General features: G+C 43.1%; 1 protein-coding gene across 1 annotated transcript; it reads left to right on the top strand.

Annotated features, from left to right (window-relative positions):
* Positions 1 to 262: 262 nt before the first annotated feature.
* mcm9 (minichromosome maintenance 9 homologous recombination repair factor) lies at positions 263 to 15,028 on the top strand. Its single transcript, XM_038968655.1, has 13 exons — positions 263 to 345; positions 1,112 to 1,428; positions 7,720 to 8,033; positions 8,188 to 8,269; positions 8,681 to 8,881; positions 9,067 to 9,192; positions 9,309 to 9,428; positions 9,536 to 9,710; positions 9,843 to 10,045; positions 11,334 to 11,540; positions 11,734 to 11,816; positions 12,763 to 12,908; positions 13,150 to 15,028. Exons 2-13 carry the CDS (start codon positions 1,119 to 1,121, stop codon positions 14,804 to 14,806), a joined length of 3,624 nt encoding a protein of 1,207 aa, XP_038824583.1. The 5' UTR covers positions 263 to 345; positions 1,112 to 1,118; the 3' UTR covers positions 14,807 to 15,028.
* Positions 15,029 to 17,032: the final 2,004 nt, after the last annotated feature.

Genomic DNA, 17,032 nt, shown 5'->3' with positions numbered 1-17,032 from the left:
GCATGTGCATCTAAAGACCTTGCGGCTGCGCACTTTATTTTGCTATAGGCGAGACACTACCAAGTGAGAGAAGATAGGGGGTTCCTTCCATAAAAGCCTTTTCACATTTTGTGAAAGACACCCACGTGTTTTCCATTCTATTATTGTTGATTTTTAAATGTAGTATTTAATTCATGGTGACTATTTTAAGACATTGCTATGATGTTTATTTAATATTATAGTTTGAACACCCCCTGTGGAAGTAGTGTGTGAATCCAGCGGGAAGTACCAAAGTGCTTAGTATGTCCGTGGGACTTGTGCTGATATCTCTAGCTGTAGAGAAACTAAAACACTCAATAAAATAGGGTACGTATAAAGTTATATTGTTTGCTAATACATATTACATTTAGATTTTGGAATCATGTGTAGCTGTTGTCAAACTTGCCTCCCTGTTAGCTAGCTGACGTTAGCCAAACAACCAGATCTGGGCCATCGCGTTATGGCATAGAGCAATTATTTTCCAACTTTGTTTAGGTACTGGCTTCAATATACTTAAGTTACTCGCGAAAGTAAAAACGTTGTTAGTGATGACAAACATTTTTCCATAAATGCTAGGTGTTTCTCCAAAATAGGCCACACTAGGTCTTGTCCATACGCGTGCGTCTGATCTGATGCGAATGTATCTCGTAAATCTTTGTCGTAGTACAGAGCCGACGCATACGCATGGACCGCAGCTACTATTAATAAAGGAAATGCATTCAACTGAAATGTGTCTTCCGCATTTAACCCTACCCCTCTGAATCAGAGAGGTGCGGGGGGCAGCCTTAAATTGACATCCACGTCTTCGGTGCCAGGGAAACAGGTTAACCCCCTTGCTCAGGGGCAGAACGACAGATTTTTACATTGTCAGCTCAGGGATTCGATCCAGCAACCTTTCGGTTACTGGTCCGACGCTCTAATAACTTCACCAGCCTGAGTTATCAAAAATAGTGTCAGCACCACTTCACCTCTGCAACTAAATTGCTATTCTTCTTTGTTTGTCAATCTCTCTGACTTTGCCATTACTATTAATGTCACCTTCAGTTTACAAGCCTGACACTACAGATGAGCTAAACCATATTCACCCCTCCAGATCCAGGATGTTGATAAACCCAGAGCAGGTAGCTATGATAGGGCAGGTGTTTGAGGCGTATGTGACAGAGCACCACAGGAGTGACATCCTGCAGATCCTTCAGGAGCCTGATGAGGATGCCCACTACCCGGTGGTTATCAACGCCATGACACTGTTTGAAGCCAACATGGAGGTGGGCGACTACTTCAACGCCTACCCCAGCGAGGTCATCAACATCTTTGACAACACCCTTCACCGAGCCGCTAATACAGTGTCAGAGAACTCTACACAGCAAAGGTGGCACAAGGTCAAACACCACCTGCATGCCCGAATCACAGGTAAGAGGCTCTATCCCACTTCCAAATCGACGCCTAGCCCCTACATCCTAGGCACTTGTATAGATCTGAAAAGATAAGCAGTATGTTGTAAATTCGTTCCACCTAGCCTATCATAGAGCAAATTGGAGTTATTGCTATAATTATTTATAATTAGTTATCCAATCTCTTTATTTACATGAAGACAAGTGCATAGAGAGGTCAATAATATGAGAGACGAGAGAGCTCTTTCTGCTCCCTTCTATGAATGAATTGTCCTCATACATAGTTATGGCCCTCTGCTGATGTAGCTTTATGTAACGTCTGAGATCTACAGTACCAGTCAAAAGTTTGGACACACGTACTCATTCAAGGGTTTTCCTTTATTTTTACTATGTTTTACTACATTGTAGAATAATAGTGAAGACATCAAAACTATGAAATAACACATGGAATCATGCAGTAACCAAAAAAGTGTTAAACAAATCAAAATATATTTTATATTTCAAATCAAATTTTATTGGTCACATACACATATTTAGCAGATGTTATTGCGGGTGTAGCGAAATGCTTGTGTTCCTAGCTCCATCGGTGCAGTAGTATCTAATAGAGCAAGAAGAATGGAATTAAGAAATATATAAATATTGGATTGAACAATGTCGAAGTGGCATTGAATAAAAAAAACAGAATAGAATACAGTATATACATATGAGATGAGTAAAGCAGTATGTAAACATTATTAAAGTGACTAGAGTTCCATTATTAAAGTGGCCAGTGATTCCATGTATATGTATATAGGGTAGCAGCCTCTAAGGTGCAGGGATGCATAACTGGGTGGAAGTCGGTTAGTGATGGCTATTTAACAGTCTGATGACCTTAAGATAGAAGCTGTTTTTCAGTCTCTCAGTTCCAGCTTTGATGCACCTATACTGACCTTGCATTCTGGACGATAGCGAGGTGAACAGGCCGTGAGATTCTTCAAAGTAGCCAGCCTTTGCCTTGATGACAGCTTTGCCCACTCTTTGCATTCTCCCAAACAATTAACAGGTGTGCCTTGTTAAAAGTTCATTTGTGGAATTTATTTCCTTAATGCGTTTGAGCCAATCAGTTGTGTATAGCACCCCTACAAGGTATTTATTTATTTATATTTATTTGGTAAAAGACCAAGTCCATATTATGGCAAGAACAGCTCAAATAAGCAAAGAGAAACGACAGTCCATTATTGCTTTAAGACATGAAGGTCAGTCAGTACGAAACATTTCAAGAACTTTGTAAGTTTCTTCAAGTGCAGTCGCACAAACCATCAAGCGCTATGATGAAACTGGCTCTCATGAGGATCGCCACAGGAAAGGAAGACCCAGAGTTACCTCTGCTGCAGAGGATAAGTTCATACCAGCCTCAGAAATTGCTTTATAAAAAAAAAAAGTTTCACGGAGTTCAAGTAACAGACACATCTCAACATCAAATGTTCAGAGGAGACTGCGTGAATCAGGCCTTCATGGTCAAATGGCTGCAAAAGAAACCACTTCTAAAGGACACCAATAAGAAGTAGAGACTTGCTTTGGCCAAGAAACACGAGCAATGGACATTAGACCGGTGGAAATCTCTCCTTTGGTCTAATGAGTCCAAATTTGAGATTTTTGGTTCCAACCGCTGTGTCTTTGTTAAACGTAGAGTAGGTGAACGGATGATCTCTGCATGTGTGGTTCCCACCGTGAAGTGTGATGGTGTGGGGGGGCTTTGCTGGTGACACTGTCTGTGATTTATTTTGAATTCAAGGCACACTTAACCAGCAGCCATCCCACCTGGTTTGCGCTTAGTGGGACTATCATTTGTTTTTCAACAGGACAGTGGCCCAACAAACCTCCAGGCTGTGTAAGGGCTATTTTAACAAGAAGGAGAGTGATGGAGTGCTGCATCAGATGACCTGGCCTCCACAATCACCCGACCTCAACCCAATTGAGATGGTTTGGGATGAGTTGGACTGCAGAGTGAAGGAAAAGCAGCCACCAAGTGCTGAGTATATATGGGAACTCCTTCAAGACTGTTGGAAAAGCATTCCAGGTGAAGCTGGTTTGTCATCAAGGCAAAGGGTAGCTACTTTGAAGAATCTCAAATGTAAAATATATTTTGATTTGTTTAACACTTTTTTGGTTACTACATGATTCCATGTGTTATTTCATAGTTTTGATGACTTCACTATTATTCTACAATGTAGAAAATAGTAAAAAATAAAGAAAATAGAAAAACCCTTGAATGAGTACATGTGTCCAAACTTTTGACAGGTACTGTATATTTGTGAGTTAGTGGGTGGTTGTCCTCCCTGTCTAATTGCAATGCTTGAAAGCTCCATTTAAAACAGTGTCTGGAGGGGTTTAGGCCGCAGTGTTCATTTCATTTGTTCTGCTGGAGGCTCACCTCATCAGTCCGCTCTCTGCAACAGAAGAGTCATTTAAATCGAGACAGACACAATTAGAGCTCCTCATCATAGATAGCTGAATCACTTGTCCAGTGGAAAACATTAGCATCCTTTTGATGCAGCTTGATAATGATAATAATCACAATAGGAAGTACAGTATACCCATCACTGGCCAGCAGGATTTATTGAGAACATTATGAACATCTTGTCTCCGTGTAGGTATCTGTCTGGTTGTTGACTTGGGAAGAATGTCTGCCTGAAATGCAGGAGAACAGTAGGCAGTAAGAGACTGAAACAGGAGACTCAGCGTGGTGTAACAACAACACAAGCCATTCCAGATATCACTCAGCAGGCCCAGTATTGACTTCCTGAGATGACACATGGTTAGCTGAGATGGGGCCCAGGAAAACTAGCTACTCAATGAGGGTTTCTTATGTACACTGTCTCGAGCAATAAGGCTGCGTTTACACAGACAGCCCGATCATTATATTTTTTGGGACTAATTGGTATTTTAACCAATCAGATCAGTTCTTTTGCCAATAATTGGGCTAAAGATCATAATTGGTCTGTCTGTGTAAACGCTGCCAAAACTCAGCCGCACTATGGGTTCCGACATCTGCCAGGCTGCCACAGTTTTACCGACACCATTAGTTTAACACCTGGAACGGGTTGACATGGATTGGCCTGATTTGATTTTAATATGCAGATGATAAAAAAAGAGCATAGACATATAGTCAAATGGGAATAATCTGTAATGATTGACCTTGTCTGTGCCAGCCTTGCAAAGTAGCTCAACCTTCACATCTAATTACTTTAGCCATTGCGTACTGCAGTCTGGAGTCTCACCAGTACAGAGAGCAGTGTTATAAATAGCCAGATGATGTGCTCGACTCGTATGCTGTTCCTTGGTTGGTTACATGGCGTGAATGTAGAAGGCATAGCAAATAGCAGCAGGGCTCTTGGTGATGCAGCTGTGTGTGTTCTGGTGGGGAATGTTACTGCTACAAGGCCATGTTTAAGATCAGACCAGTACATGCTTCAATATTTTCAACAGGTTGCTCGCTCGAAATTCAGAATGTCTCTCTGTGGAGAGGACCGCTGTATGTGGGCTGCATCTTAAAACTCAGTTGTCTACTCATGAGAAAATGGAAAGTGCTTCACATAAAACCACTCTGAAGATGTGGATGGAAAATGTCAATGTTGTTTGAGATGCCAGATGGAGAGAGAGGATAATACACTATATATACAAAAGTTTGTGAACACACCTTCAAATTAGTGGATTTGGCTATTTTAGCCACACCCATTGCTGACAGGTGTATAAAATCAAGCACACAGACATTCAATCTCCATTGGCAGTAAAATGGCCTTACTAAAGAGCTCAATGACTTTCAACGTGGCACCGTCATAGGATGCCACCTTTTTTCGTCAAATTTCTACCATGCAAGAGCTGCCCCGGTCAATTGTAAGTGCTGTTATTGTGAAGTGGCAATGTCAAGGAGCAACAACAGCTCAGCCGCGAAGTGGTAGGCCACACAAGCTCACAGAACGGGACCGCCAAGTGCTGAATCGCATAGCGCGTAAAAATCATATGTCCTCAGTTGCAACACTCACTACTGAGTTCCAAACTGCCTCTGGAAGCAACATCGGTACAATAACTGTTCGTCGGAAGCTTCATGAAATGGGTTTCCATGGCTGAGCAGCCGCACACAAGCCTAAGGTCAACATTCGCAATACCAAGCGTCGGCAGGAGTGGTGTAGATCTCGCCGCCATTGGACTCTGGAGCAGTGGAAACATGTTCTCTGGAGTGCTAAATCACGCTTCACCATCTGGCAGTCCTACAAATCTGGGTTTGGCAGATGCCAGGAGAACGCTACCTGCCCCAATGCATTGTGCCAACTGTCAAGTTGGGTGGAGGAGGAATAATGGTCTAGGGCTGTTTTTCATGGTTCGGTCTAGGCCCCTTAGTTCCAATGAAGGGAAATCTTAACGCTACAGAATACAATAACATTCTAGACGATTCTATGCTTCCAACTTGGCAACAGTTTGGGGAAGGCCCTTTCCTGTTTCAGCATGACAGTGCCCCCGCGCACAAAGCGAGGAAATGGTTTGTTGAGATCGGTGTGGAACAACTTGACTGGCCTGCACAAAGCCCTGCCCTCAACCCGATCGAATACCTTTGGGATGAATTTGAACACCAACTGCGAGCCAGGCCTATTGTTCGACGAGCATCTGGTCCTACTGGACACCGAGATGTCCACATACTTTTGGCCATGTCGTGTATGTTCTATTTTTTATTTATTTTTAACTAGGGAAGTCCATTAAGAACACATTCTTATTTACAATGACGGCCTACAATGGCCAAACCTGGACGACGCTGGGCCAATTGTGTGCCGCCCTATGGGACTCCCAATCACGGCGGATGTGATACAGCTTGGATTCGAACCAGGGATTGTCGTGACGCCTTTTGCGCTGAGATGCAGTGCCTTAGACTGCTGCACCACTCGGGAGCCCCTATTAATCCATGATAACATTGGTGGGCTGGAGTATTGCATTTTATCCATAAAGGCCTATTTTCCGTTTATATTCTATCAGTTCATGGGATTAAATTTTACACTGACTGTCTGCGAGTCCACAGATTTATCAGGAAAAAAGACTCTTCACAAGTCTGCTATGGATTCTCAGTGGTCACTGCTTAGGCCTAAAGCTACCTGTTACCAAAGAAGGCTTCTCCCATAAATCAAATCAAATGTTATTTGTCACATGCGCCAAATACAAAAGGTGTACAAATACAAATACAAAAGGACCTTACTGTGAAATGCTTACTTACAAGCCCTTAACGAACAATGTCCGTTTTTAGAAAAATAAGAGATATTTTAAAGAAATAAACTAAAGTAAAAAATAAAGTAAAACCGCAACAATAAAATAACAATAACGAGGCTATATAAAGGGGGTACCTGTACCGAGTCAATGTGCGGGGACACAGGTTAGTCGAGGTAATTGAGGTAATATGTACATGTAGGTAGAGGTTAAGTGACTATGCATAGATAATATACAGTGAGTAGCAGCAGTGTAAAAAAAAAAAATGGGGGGGTCAATGCAAATAGTCTGGGTAGCCATTTGATTAGCTGTTCAGCAGTCTTATGGCTTGGGGGTAGAAGCTGTTAAGAAGCCTTTTGGACTTAGACTTGGTGCTTCGGTACCGCTTGCCGTGCAGTAGCAGAGAGAACAGTCTATGACTAGGGTGGCTGGAGTCTTTGGCAATTTGTAGGGCTTTCCTCTGACACCGCCTGGTATAGAGGTCCTGGATGGCAGGAAGCTTGGCCCCACAGTGATGTACTGGGCCGTACGCACTACCCTCTGTAGCACCTTGGGGTCGAAGGCCGAGCAGTTGCCATACTAGGTGGTGATGCAACCAGTCTGAATGCTCTCGATGGTGCAGCTGTAGAACTTATTGAGGATTTGAGGATCCAGGCCAAATCTTCTCAGTCTCCTGAGGGGGAATAGGTTTTGTCGTGCCCTCTTAGAGTTCTCTGCGTTAGGTACTTTTATCCAATATAATACTGTAGGCAACTTGACAGATGTACAGTAAGGCTATGTAATGGGCTACGCATGTTTTCATTATTTAATATTTTTTTGTTTAATTTGACTCATGCAACACAGTGCAAGATGCATGCGATACATCTCTCTTCAATACAATAGTGGGTAGAGAGCCCCATCTGGTGGTTAATATTGAGCATGACAAGGAATGCTGAACTTTGTTTGAGTTCCAGGAAAGATGGTACAGCGTGTTGTCAATTCTGATCATTGTTTTGATGTCTTGTCCAGTGCTCCTTGATCTGTTTGATGTCCATAACCCTAACATCCCTCTGCATTGCTGTATGTCATCACGCCTCAGGTCTTCCTGTGTGTCCGGAGCTCACCAGGGAGAACATCCCCAAGTCTCGGGACGCTGGTCACTTCCTGTCCGTCACGGGCACGGTCATCCGCACCAGTGTGGCCAAGGTTCTGGAGTACGAGAGGGACTATATGTGCTCTAAGTGCCGTCATGTGTTCTCCCTGCAGGCTGACTTTGAGCAGTACTATAGCTTTGTTCCCCCTACCAGCTGCCCCAACCAGGACCTCTGTAACTCCAACAAGTTCACCTGCCTGTCAGGCAGCTCCACCCCGGCAGCCTGCAGGGACTACCAGGAGATTAAGATCCAGGAGCAGGTGACTGACTGACTTGGGGCTAAGGGGCTCTAGTACTGTTTGTTTTAATTATTGTCTACACATTGTTTAACCCTTTTGAATAACATCTGCAAACACATTGTAAGCCTATATTTGATCAAACTGCACCCCTCTTTCCCTGCTGTTCTGTGCCCAGGCCCAGAGGTTGTCTGTGGGCAGTATTCCTCGCTCCATGGTGGTCATTTTGGAGGATGATCTGGTAGACAGCTGTAAATCAGGTAACATTGGTCACTATGATGTCATTTGTCACTATGATATCACAGTTGACATATGTATTGGAAATTACATCACAGTGGGATTGTTACATAAAGGATATTGTCATACTGTATTATGGGAATTTGTTTTGCAGAGGGCGACATCATTGTGTTAGGTAGATTGTGACATCACTGAGTATTGGAATTCCACATTGTGATGTATTACCAATGATGTCATAATACTGTATGATGTACGGATGTTACATTGTGGTGTCATGTTGTGTGTGATAACATCACAATACCATATGATTGTCTTTCACCCAAGATGAAGTCACAGTAGATGAACATGAATGTTTTTAAAGGGATTAGTGTCATCACATTGTGATATCCTAGAAATTCAGTCCCAACATTCAATCTGTGATGACATTTTTTCAGGTGATGATGTTACAGTGTATGGAGTAGTTCGTCAGCGATGGAAGCCCCTGTACGAGGACGCACGCTGTGAATTGGATCTGGTGTTGAAAGCCAATTTAATTGAAGTGAACAATGAGCAGACCATGGCAGCTCTGGTCCTAGAGGACATGCAGCAGGAGTTTGAGGAGTTCTGGGACAATTACAAACATGACCCTATAACTGGTACATAATAACTCGACTGTAATACCTCCCCAATCCCCATAATTAAAACTGTTGCCATACAGATTTAGATACTACTTTTTAATGTATTTAAGTCATTATTACATGATAAATACTATATGAGATGAGATGCACATGAAATATGTATGGAATTTGATTGGTGTTCTTCTTCCATGTTCTCTCTGAAGGCAGGAACCAGATTCTCATGAGCATGTGCCCACAAGTGTTTGGAATGTATGTAGTTAAGTTAGCTGTTGCCATGGTGTTAGCAGGTGGGGTGCAAAGAATAGATCCTTCTGGAACGAAGGTAAGAGGTATGTATCCTTGTTCCAAATGTGGACCAATTTCTCTTACATGCCTCACAAACTGCAACTCTATTGGTGTCGATGTTAATATCGGATTCTAGATTTGTAATATGTTTCTGGTTTAGGTGAGTCTCATCTTCTGCTGGTGGGAGACCCAGGCACAGGGAAGTCTCAGTTTCTGAAGTACGCTGCTAAGATCACTCCCCGGTCAGTCCTCACTGCTGGGATCGGCTCCACTACCGCAGGTCTGTCTGCCCTCTGCTGGTTCATCTGAAACAGTTCACTTTGCTTAAAGGAATCACTGAAATAACCACTTATGTTAGTCAAAAAAGGAATATGTGTTGTGTGTCAGGGTTGACGGTGGCAGCAGTGAAGGACTCCGGGGAGTGGCATCTAGAGGCAGGAGCACTGGTGCTGTCTGATGGAGGCCTGTGTTGTATCGACGAGTTCAACAGCATCAAAGAGCACGACCGCACCAGCATCCACGAAGCCATGGAGCAGCAAACCATCAGTGTGGCCAAGGCAGGGTAAGGAAAAATCTTATCTTGCACTCACTTCTGTTATGGGCTGAAGCAGGGTCATAATGACTGACATGCATAAAGCATCTTTCTATTTCCTTCATTGACTTTGTGGGGTCTCTTTCCCTCTGTCCCACCCAGCATGGTGTGTAAACTGAACACCAGGACCACCATCTTGGCTGCCACCAACCCTAAGGGCCAGTACGACCCAAACGTGCCTTTGTCGGTCAACGTGGCCCTGGCCAGCCCCCTGCTCAGCCGCTTTGACCTGGTCCTGGTCCTACTGGACACCAAGAACCCTGAGTGGGACCGCATCATCTCCTCCTTCATACTGCACAACAAAGGTGTTTATACAGAGTCCTTATAGAGAGAGAGAGAACAGGCTCTGAAGAGCTAGTGTGTTCACATCCACCAGTTTTTAGACCACACTGCGTTTTGGCTTCATAATGATAGAAACTGGTCCAGACCCTGGAGAAACAGGACTCTGGTCAATTAATGACATAAATTCATCTGAATGTCGCTTTGGATAAAAGCATCTGCTAAATGGCATATTATATATATGATCAGTTGAAGTACAGAACAGTCATTAAAGAAACCAGTCCTCTAGAAGTGGAGTGTAATAATCCTGCGCTTAGCGCCTGAGATATCCACCAATTACATAGGTCATCTGAGGAATCAGTGGGATATCATATTGCTGAGTTAAGCTACACTGCAAATTAGAGTTGAGACCTCCTCTGGGCTCTTCATTAGAAAAGTCCATTTCTCTCCCCAGAAAGACAGCATTTGATCATTTGCATAATATAATTCCCACAGTATTTGCATAAGGAAGAGAGCTATGTTGAATGAAAATGCCAATGATGTAAAGTCTCTGGCATCGTCCCAGTTTAATTAGTGCTCTAGGTCGTTATCAAGACGATCACTCAGAGAGTTGTGGTTACGGAAGGCTGGGTCCTATTCATTATGACAAAACGTTTTGCAACAAAAAACTATTCTTATTGGACAAGTTTAGGTAGTCCCATCCTGTTTCAGTTAGTTTTCTTCTGTCTGGTAAATAATAAATACAACCCTGCATCTTGCTCATTACTTTAATCAGAAGGCTAATATCAATACTATGCATGCCAGTCTCTCTTGGCTAAAAGTAGAGGAGAGACTGACTGCATCACTTCTTGTTTTTATAAGAAACATTGATGTGTTGAAAATTCCAAATTGTTTGCATTGTCAACTTACACACAGCTCTGACACACAAACTTACCCCAGCAGACATGCCACCAGGGGTCTTTTCACAGTCCCCAAATCCAGAACAAATTCAAGAAAACATACAGTATTTATAGAGCCAGGATTGCATGGAACTCCCTTCCGTCAAAGATTGATCAAGTGAACAGCAAACCTGGTTTTAAAAAAAACGGATAAAGCAACACCTCACAACACCTCCCCTGTTTGACCTAGACATTTTGTGTATGTACTGATTTGTGATGTTTTAAATGTATGTAATTCTGTCCTTGAGCGCTTCTTGTCTATTAATGTTCTGTATTATTGAATGTTTTCTGTGGACCCCAGGAAGAGTAGCTGCTACTATCGCAACCGCTAATTGGGATCCTAATAAAATACCAAATACCTTCATCTGCCCTTCAGGAGCTCCCTGTCAGTCGGAGGATTCTTTGTGGAGCATGGAGAAGATGAAGGCCTACTTCTGCCTGATCAAGGGGCTGCAGCCGCATGTGTCTGAGGAGGCCAACTCCATCCTGTCCCGCTACTACCAGCTGCAGAGGCAGAGCGACAGCAGGAACGCAGCCCGCACCACTATCCGCATGCTGGAGAGCCTCAGCCGCCTTGCTGAGGGTGGGACAGCATTTTACATTACACATCTAATGTCTTTCCTTCGGAATTCCTTTGGGTTTGGTTTAGTTACTAAGGAGTTTAGTAGTTACTGAAAGTGTTCAAACTCATATTTATTATGTGAATGTTTTATGCTATAGTTGTTGTTGATATGATGTGGTCATGAAGCTCATGATCTTTGTCTTGATCCTGGCAGCACACGCCAGGTTGATGTTTCGAGACACTGTCACTGTGGAGGATGCTGTTGTTGTTGTCTCTGTCATGGAGTGCTCTATGCAGGTAGGAAGCTACACTTTTTTACATTCTAACATGAAATAAGCAATAAGGCCCAAGGGGATGTGGTATATTTAAGCAATAAGGCCCAAGGGGATGTGGTATATTTAATCAATAAGGCCCAAGGGGATGTGGTATATTTAATCAATAAGGCCCAAGGGGACGTGGTATATTTAAGCAATAAGGCCCAAGGGGATGTGGTATATTTAAGCGATAAGGCCCAAGGGGATGTGGTATATTTAAGCGATAAGGCCCAAGGGGATGTGGTATATTTAAGCGATAAGGCCCAAGGGGATGTGGTATATTTAAGCGATAAGGCCCAAGGGGATGTGGTATATTTAAGCGATAAGGCCCAAGGGGATGTGGTATATTTAAGCAATAAGGCCCAAGGGGATGTGGTATATATTCCACAAACCCCCAAGGTGCCTTATTGCTATTATAATAAACTGGTTACCAACGTAATTAGAAGAGTAAAAATAAATGTTTTGTCATACCCATGGTATACGGTCTGATATACCACGGCTTTCAGCCAAACACTATTCAGGGCTCGAACCACCCAGTTTATAATGGCCAATATATCACGACTACGGGCTGTTCTTATGCACGACATGAGGCTGAGTACCTGGATACAGCCCTTAGCCGTGGTATATTTGACATATACCACAAACCTCTTTAGGTTTCTTATTGATATAATAAACAGGTTACCAACATAAATAGAACAGTAAACAAGTATTTTTGCATCATACCCATGGTATATTGTCTCATATACACACACAACTGAAATGCTTTTTCAGCCAATCAGAATCCAACACCCAAACTACTCAATTTATAACATGTTACATTTTACAGTTACATTGAATGTAAACTGTAATGCCTTCAGCATGACTTGAAACACATGACATAATACAAAATGTAAGGTGAAGTTTCAGTGAGGTGTGTGTGTGTGCCTCAGGGGGGCGCTCTCCTGGGAGATGTGAATGCTCTTCACACGTCATTCCCTGACAACCCCAGTCAGCAGTACCAGACACAGTGTCAAATTGTTCTGGAGGGCCTCCAGATGCCTCACCTCCTCTACAAGGAGATGGACAGGCTCTCAAGGTGAGACATTATACTTGTGAAATCTTAAAGAACAAGGTTTGTGATGATTCAACTTTGTAGAACAGGACAAAAAGTAAATATTGCTTATAAGTAATGCATTCTCTAGCTTATTGTCTTCTACACCATCAGAATAAATCTCACTTATAACAACTCCCCCACCAACATATTACCTCTAAACCCTAGCCCAGTGAAAATACTGAGTTCAACCCCCTTCATGTAAGAGTCATTGTGTTTTCTTTAGACTGCAGAATAATGGGCCAGGCTCCCCTAAAGGAACAGAAAAAGGTTCTCCTCTGCCTGCAAAGCAGCACAGTGATCTGAGCAGCAGTTATCATCACAAGAGTTCTAAATTCCAGACAAGAGGTCCAAGGCACTCTGACATCACCACAGACTCAGAGAGTGGACTGGACTGGTTCCACTCACTGGCCGGCCCAGTGGGGGGAGGACATGCCAGCTCGCCGATCATCACAACATCCACACAACACAACCACAACTCCTTCTCAAAGCAGGCCCGAACCCTGCCAAAACACCCCGCTGTGTCGTTGCCGGGCAACAGCGGTGCTGCACACAAGGAGAGTGGGAGAGCACCTGTGTGCGATAAGACACCCAGTATAACTGCGGAGGAGGAGGTGGTAGAGAGCTGTAAGGAGAGCAGTAAAAGCACAGCATCAGCAGCAGCGGAAGACAGATCCTGTTCTGTGGTACAGAAGGTGTCCAAGAAGCTGCGAGACAAACGGCTCAGAGCAATGACTCATGTTCCCCTTCAGGGAGACAAAGCTGTGGGAGGCAACATCAGCACCAGCAGAGACCTCATAGACCATCTAGATGTGGCGCAGGCCTTCTCCACAGACTCCCTGCCCTCCCACAGCACACCTGTAGCAGGGAAGAAACGCAACTCAAAAAAGAACAATGTCCCTTGTAACCTCCCGTCTGGAGACCAGGACCTCTTTGGTACTGTGGGGGCAGGGGGAGAAGAACTGCACTCTAAGTTTACAGGGTTCACATTTAAACCCAGAGAGAAGATGACCCACACTGAACATCTCTGTCCAGATACTGACAGCTCAGACTTTCACACAGAGAATAGAGGTCCACCTAGCAGAGCAAAGATGCATAACAGAGAAAACCATAACACAGTTTCTTCAGCTAGAGAGAAAGAGAAAATGGAAAAGAAAAAGAGTGAGAAACAGTGTTACAAAGACAAGCCAGCAGAGGGCAGCAGTTCTGCCAAGAAGCTGAGGGTTCAGTCTGAGGAGAAAGAGTTTCCCATTGAGGTGTCACGTGACATGAACCCAGAGATCAGTGGTCCCACGGTGGAGGGAGGTGGTGATGGGGGGGATCATGGGACAGAGCAGAAACGCCAGCAGTTGCTGAGCAGAATTGCTCCAGGTGAGAACAGAACTACATTCACAACCCCCACAGACCCTCCACCACTACAGCCAGACCACCCAAAGCCCACTGTGGCGGCCTCTACCCTGGCCAAACTCTCCAGGTTCTCCTTCACAACCACAAAGGACAAGGAAGTAACAAACCTAATAACAACTCTTACATCAGGTGCTCAGGTTACCTCGTCCATAGAGCTTAAAGCAGGGCAGCAGGACACATGGACACAAGCTATCACCAGCATACAGCAGAGGACAGGGATGCAAGCTAAAGCCTCTACAGAGGATAGGACTGAGGCAAGAGTTAGTGGAGACAAAGACTTCCAGACATTTAACAGTAAGGGCCAAAACCCTGCTATAGATTCTGCTGTCAACCCTAAAAAGAGAAAGTGTTTTGAGCTGGGCTCTAAAGGCCTCTTCTCTGGCCTGTCTATGTTCAGCTCCTCCAACTTTGATGAAGATGATCTGATTGTAGACTGGGATGATGAGTCGGGGGAAAAAACTAAAATGAAACAGTGAAACAATGTTTGAAACGATGTAATGTACTGAATATTATTTGTGACTTTTCACCGTGTGTGTGCATGCGTGTTTGTTGTTGTATGGTCAAGAATTGGTATAAATTTGCAGATCAGTGTTTGATCATGAGATTCACTATTGACTTGATGTCATGCTGTTGTATATTGAACACACATTATGCCATAGAAACAATCTTGTAAATCTGTTTCTTCTGTAAATGAAACCTCTTTTACAAAGCCTATGGTCTTGTGTCACAATATCTGAAATGATGCTGTTATACGAGGTAGTCAAAGGGCACATTTTCATCATGGAATGGGCAAAATTACACGCTCCGTGAAAACACGCAATGTTGCTGTAGGCAAACGTTATGTTCATTCAAAGTAGAAAATCAGAGGCACAGATCAATGTGGGTGATGACTGACTGGGCACTACATTTGCCTAAGGCTGTGTATTATGATGTGGTATATAATGGTTTCATCCTCTCAGCCAATGCCAGAAAGCACCACACCAAAGGGAGTATGGCTGTTGTCATGACTGTGTGGATGGCATGAAAGCTCCTTGTCACGTTGTATAAGGATCGGAGACAGGCGCAGGAATACGTAATGGGGGGTTTTATTACTCCACCCAAAATACAACATCCCATGAACATGACACGGGGACGTAACCCAAACAAACACGTATATAAAATACACAGGGATGTAACCCAAACAAACACGTATATAAAATACACAGGGATGTAACCCAAACAAACATGTATATAAAATACACAGGGATGTAACCCAAACAAACATGTATATAAAATACACAGGGATGTAACCCAAACAAACACGTATATAAAATACACAGGGATGTAACCCAAACAAACACGTATATAAAATACACAGGGATGTAACCCAAACAAACACGTATATAAAATACACAGGGATGTAACCCAAACAAACACGTATATAAAATACACAGGGATGTAACCCAAACAAACACGTATATAAAATACACAGGGATGTAACCCAAACAAACACGTATATAAAATACACAGGGACGTAACCCAAACAAACACGTATATAAAATACACAGGGACGTAACCCAAACAAACACGTATATAAAATACACAGGGACGTAACCCAAACAAACACGTATATAAAATACACAGGGACGTAACCCAAACAAACACGTATATAAAATACACAGGGACGTAACCCAAACAAACACGTATATAAAATACACAGGGATGTAACCCAAACAAACACGTATATAAAATACACAGGGATGTAACCCAAACAAACACGTATATAAAATACACAGGGATGTAACCCAAACAAACATGTATATAAAATACACAGGGATGTAACCCAAACAAACATGTATATAAAATACACAGGGATGTAACCCAAACAAACACGTATATAAAATACACAGGGATGTAACCCAAACAAACATGTATATAAAATACACAGGGATGTAACCCAAACAAACATGTATATAAAATACACAGGGATGTAACCCAAACAAACATGTATATAAAATACACAGGGATGTAACCCAAACAAACACGTATATAAAATACACAGGGATGTAACCCAAACAAACATGTATATAAAATACACAGGGATGTAACCCAAACAAACATGTATATAAAATACACAGGGATGTAACCCAAACAAAAGAGCGAGGTTTAAACCTCTAAAGATTACACGGGACAAGACCCATAATAACACTACACAGGATGAGACCCGAAATAACAAGTGCACGAAAGCCGAAACAACAAAGCACAAGACCAACGGACATGGGAACAGAGGGCACAGGGAATGGGAACCAGGTGTGCGTAATGAGACAAAACAGTCTGGGGTTGGTGGTAATGAATCCAGTTCAGTGATGCCTAGAAAGCCGGTGACGTAGACCTCCGGAGCTGGTGCACGGAATGAGCAGCGGTACCAGGGGAATCCGTGACTACTTAGCAATAGCTAATGGGTTCAGAGGAAGTCTGGAAGATGTTTTGGCTCGGTCAGGCAAGGCCACTAACAATATCAACCCCACTACTTGAATAATTATACTGAACAATAATATAAATGCAACATGCAACAATTTCAATGATTTTACTGAGTTACAGTTCATATAAGGAAATCAGTCAATTTAAATAAATCCATTAGGCCCTAATCTATGGATTTCACATGACTGGGCAGGGGCGCAGCCAATCAGAATGAGTTTTTCCCCACAAAATGGCTTCATTAC

This window comes from Salvelinus namaycush, chromosome 29 (genome assembly GCF_016432855.1).
Source record: "Salvelinus namaycush isolate Seneca chromosome 29, SaNama_1.0, whole genome shotgun sequence".
Taxonomy (NCBI): Eukaryota; Metazoa; Chordata; class Actinopteri; order Salmoniformes; family Salmonidae; genus Salvelinus; species Salvelinus namaycush.
Note: the sequence above shows the minus strand (reverse complement) of the source record. Positions and strands in the feature narration are given on the sequence as shown.

Coding starts and splice junctions, on each gene's coding strand:
- mcm9 (XM_038968655.1), top strand. CDS start 1,119: ATGTTGATAAACCCAGAGCAGGTAGCTATGATAGGGCAGGTGTTTGAG. Junction 8,270..8,680: donor GGTAGACAGCTGTAAATCAG/GTAACATTGGTC, acceptor ACATTTTTTCAG/GTGATGATGTTACAGTGTAT. Junction 10,046..11,333: donor CTTCATACTGCACAACAAAG/GTGTTTATACAG, acceptor TCTGCCCTTCAG/GAGCTCCCTGTCAGTCGGAG.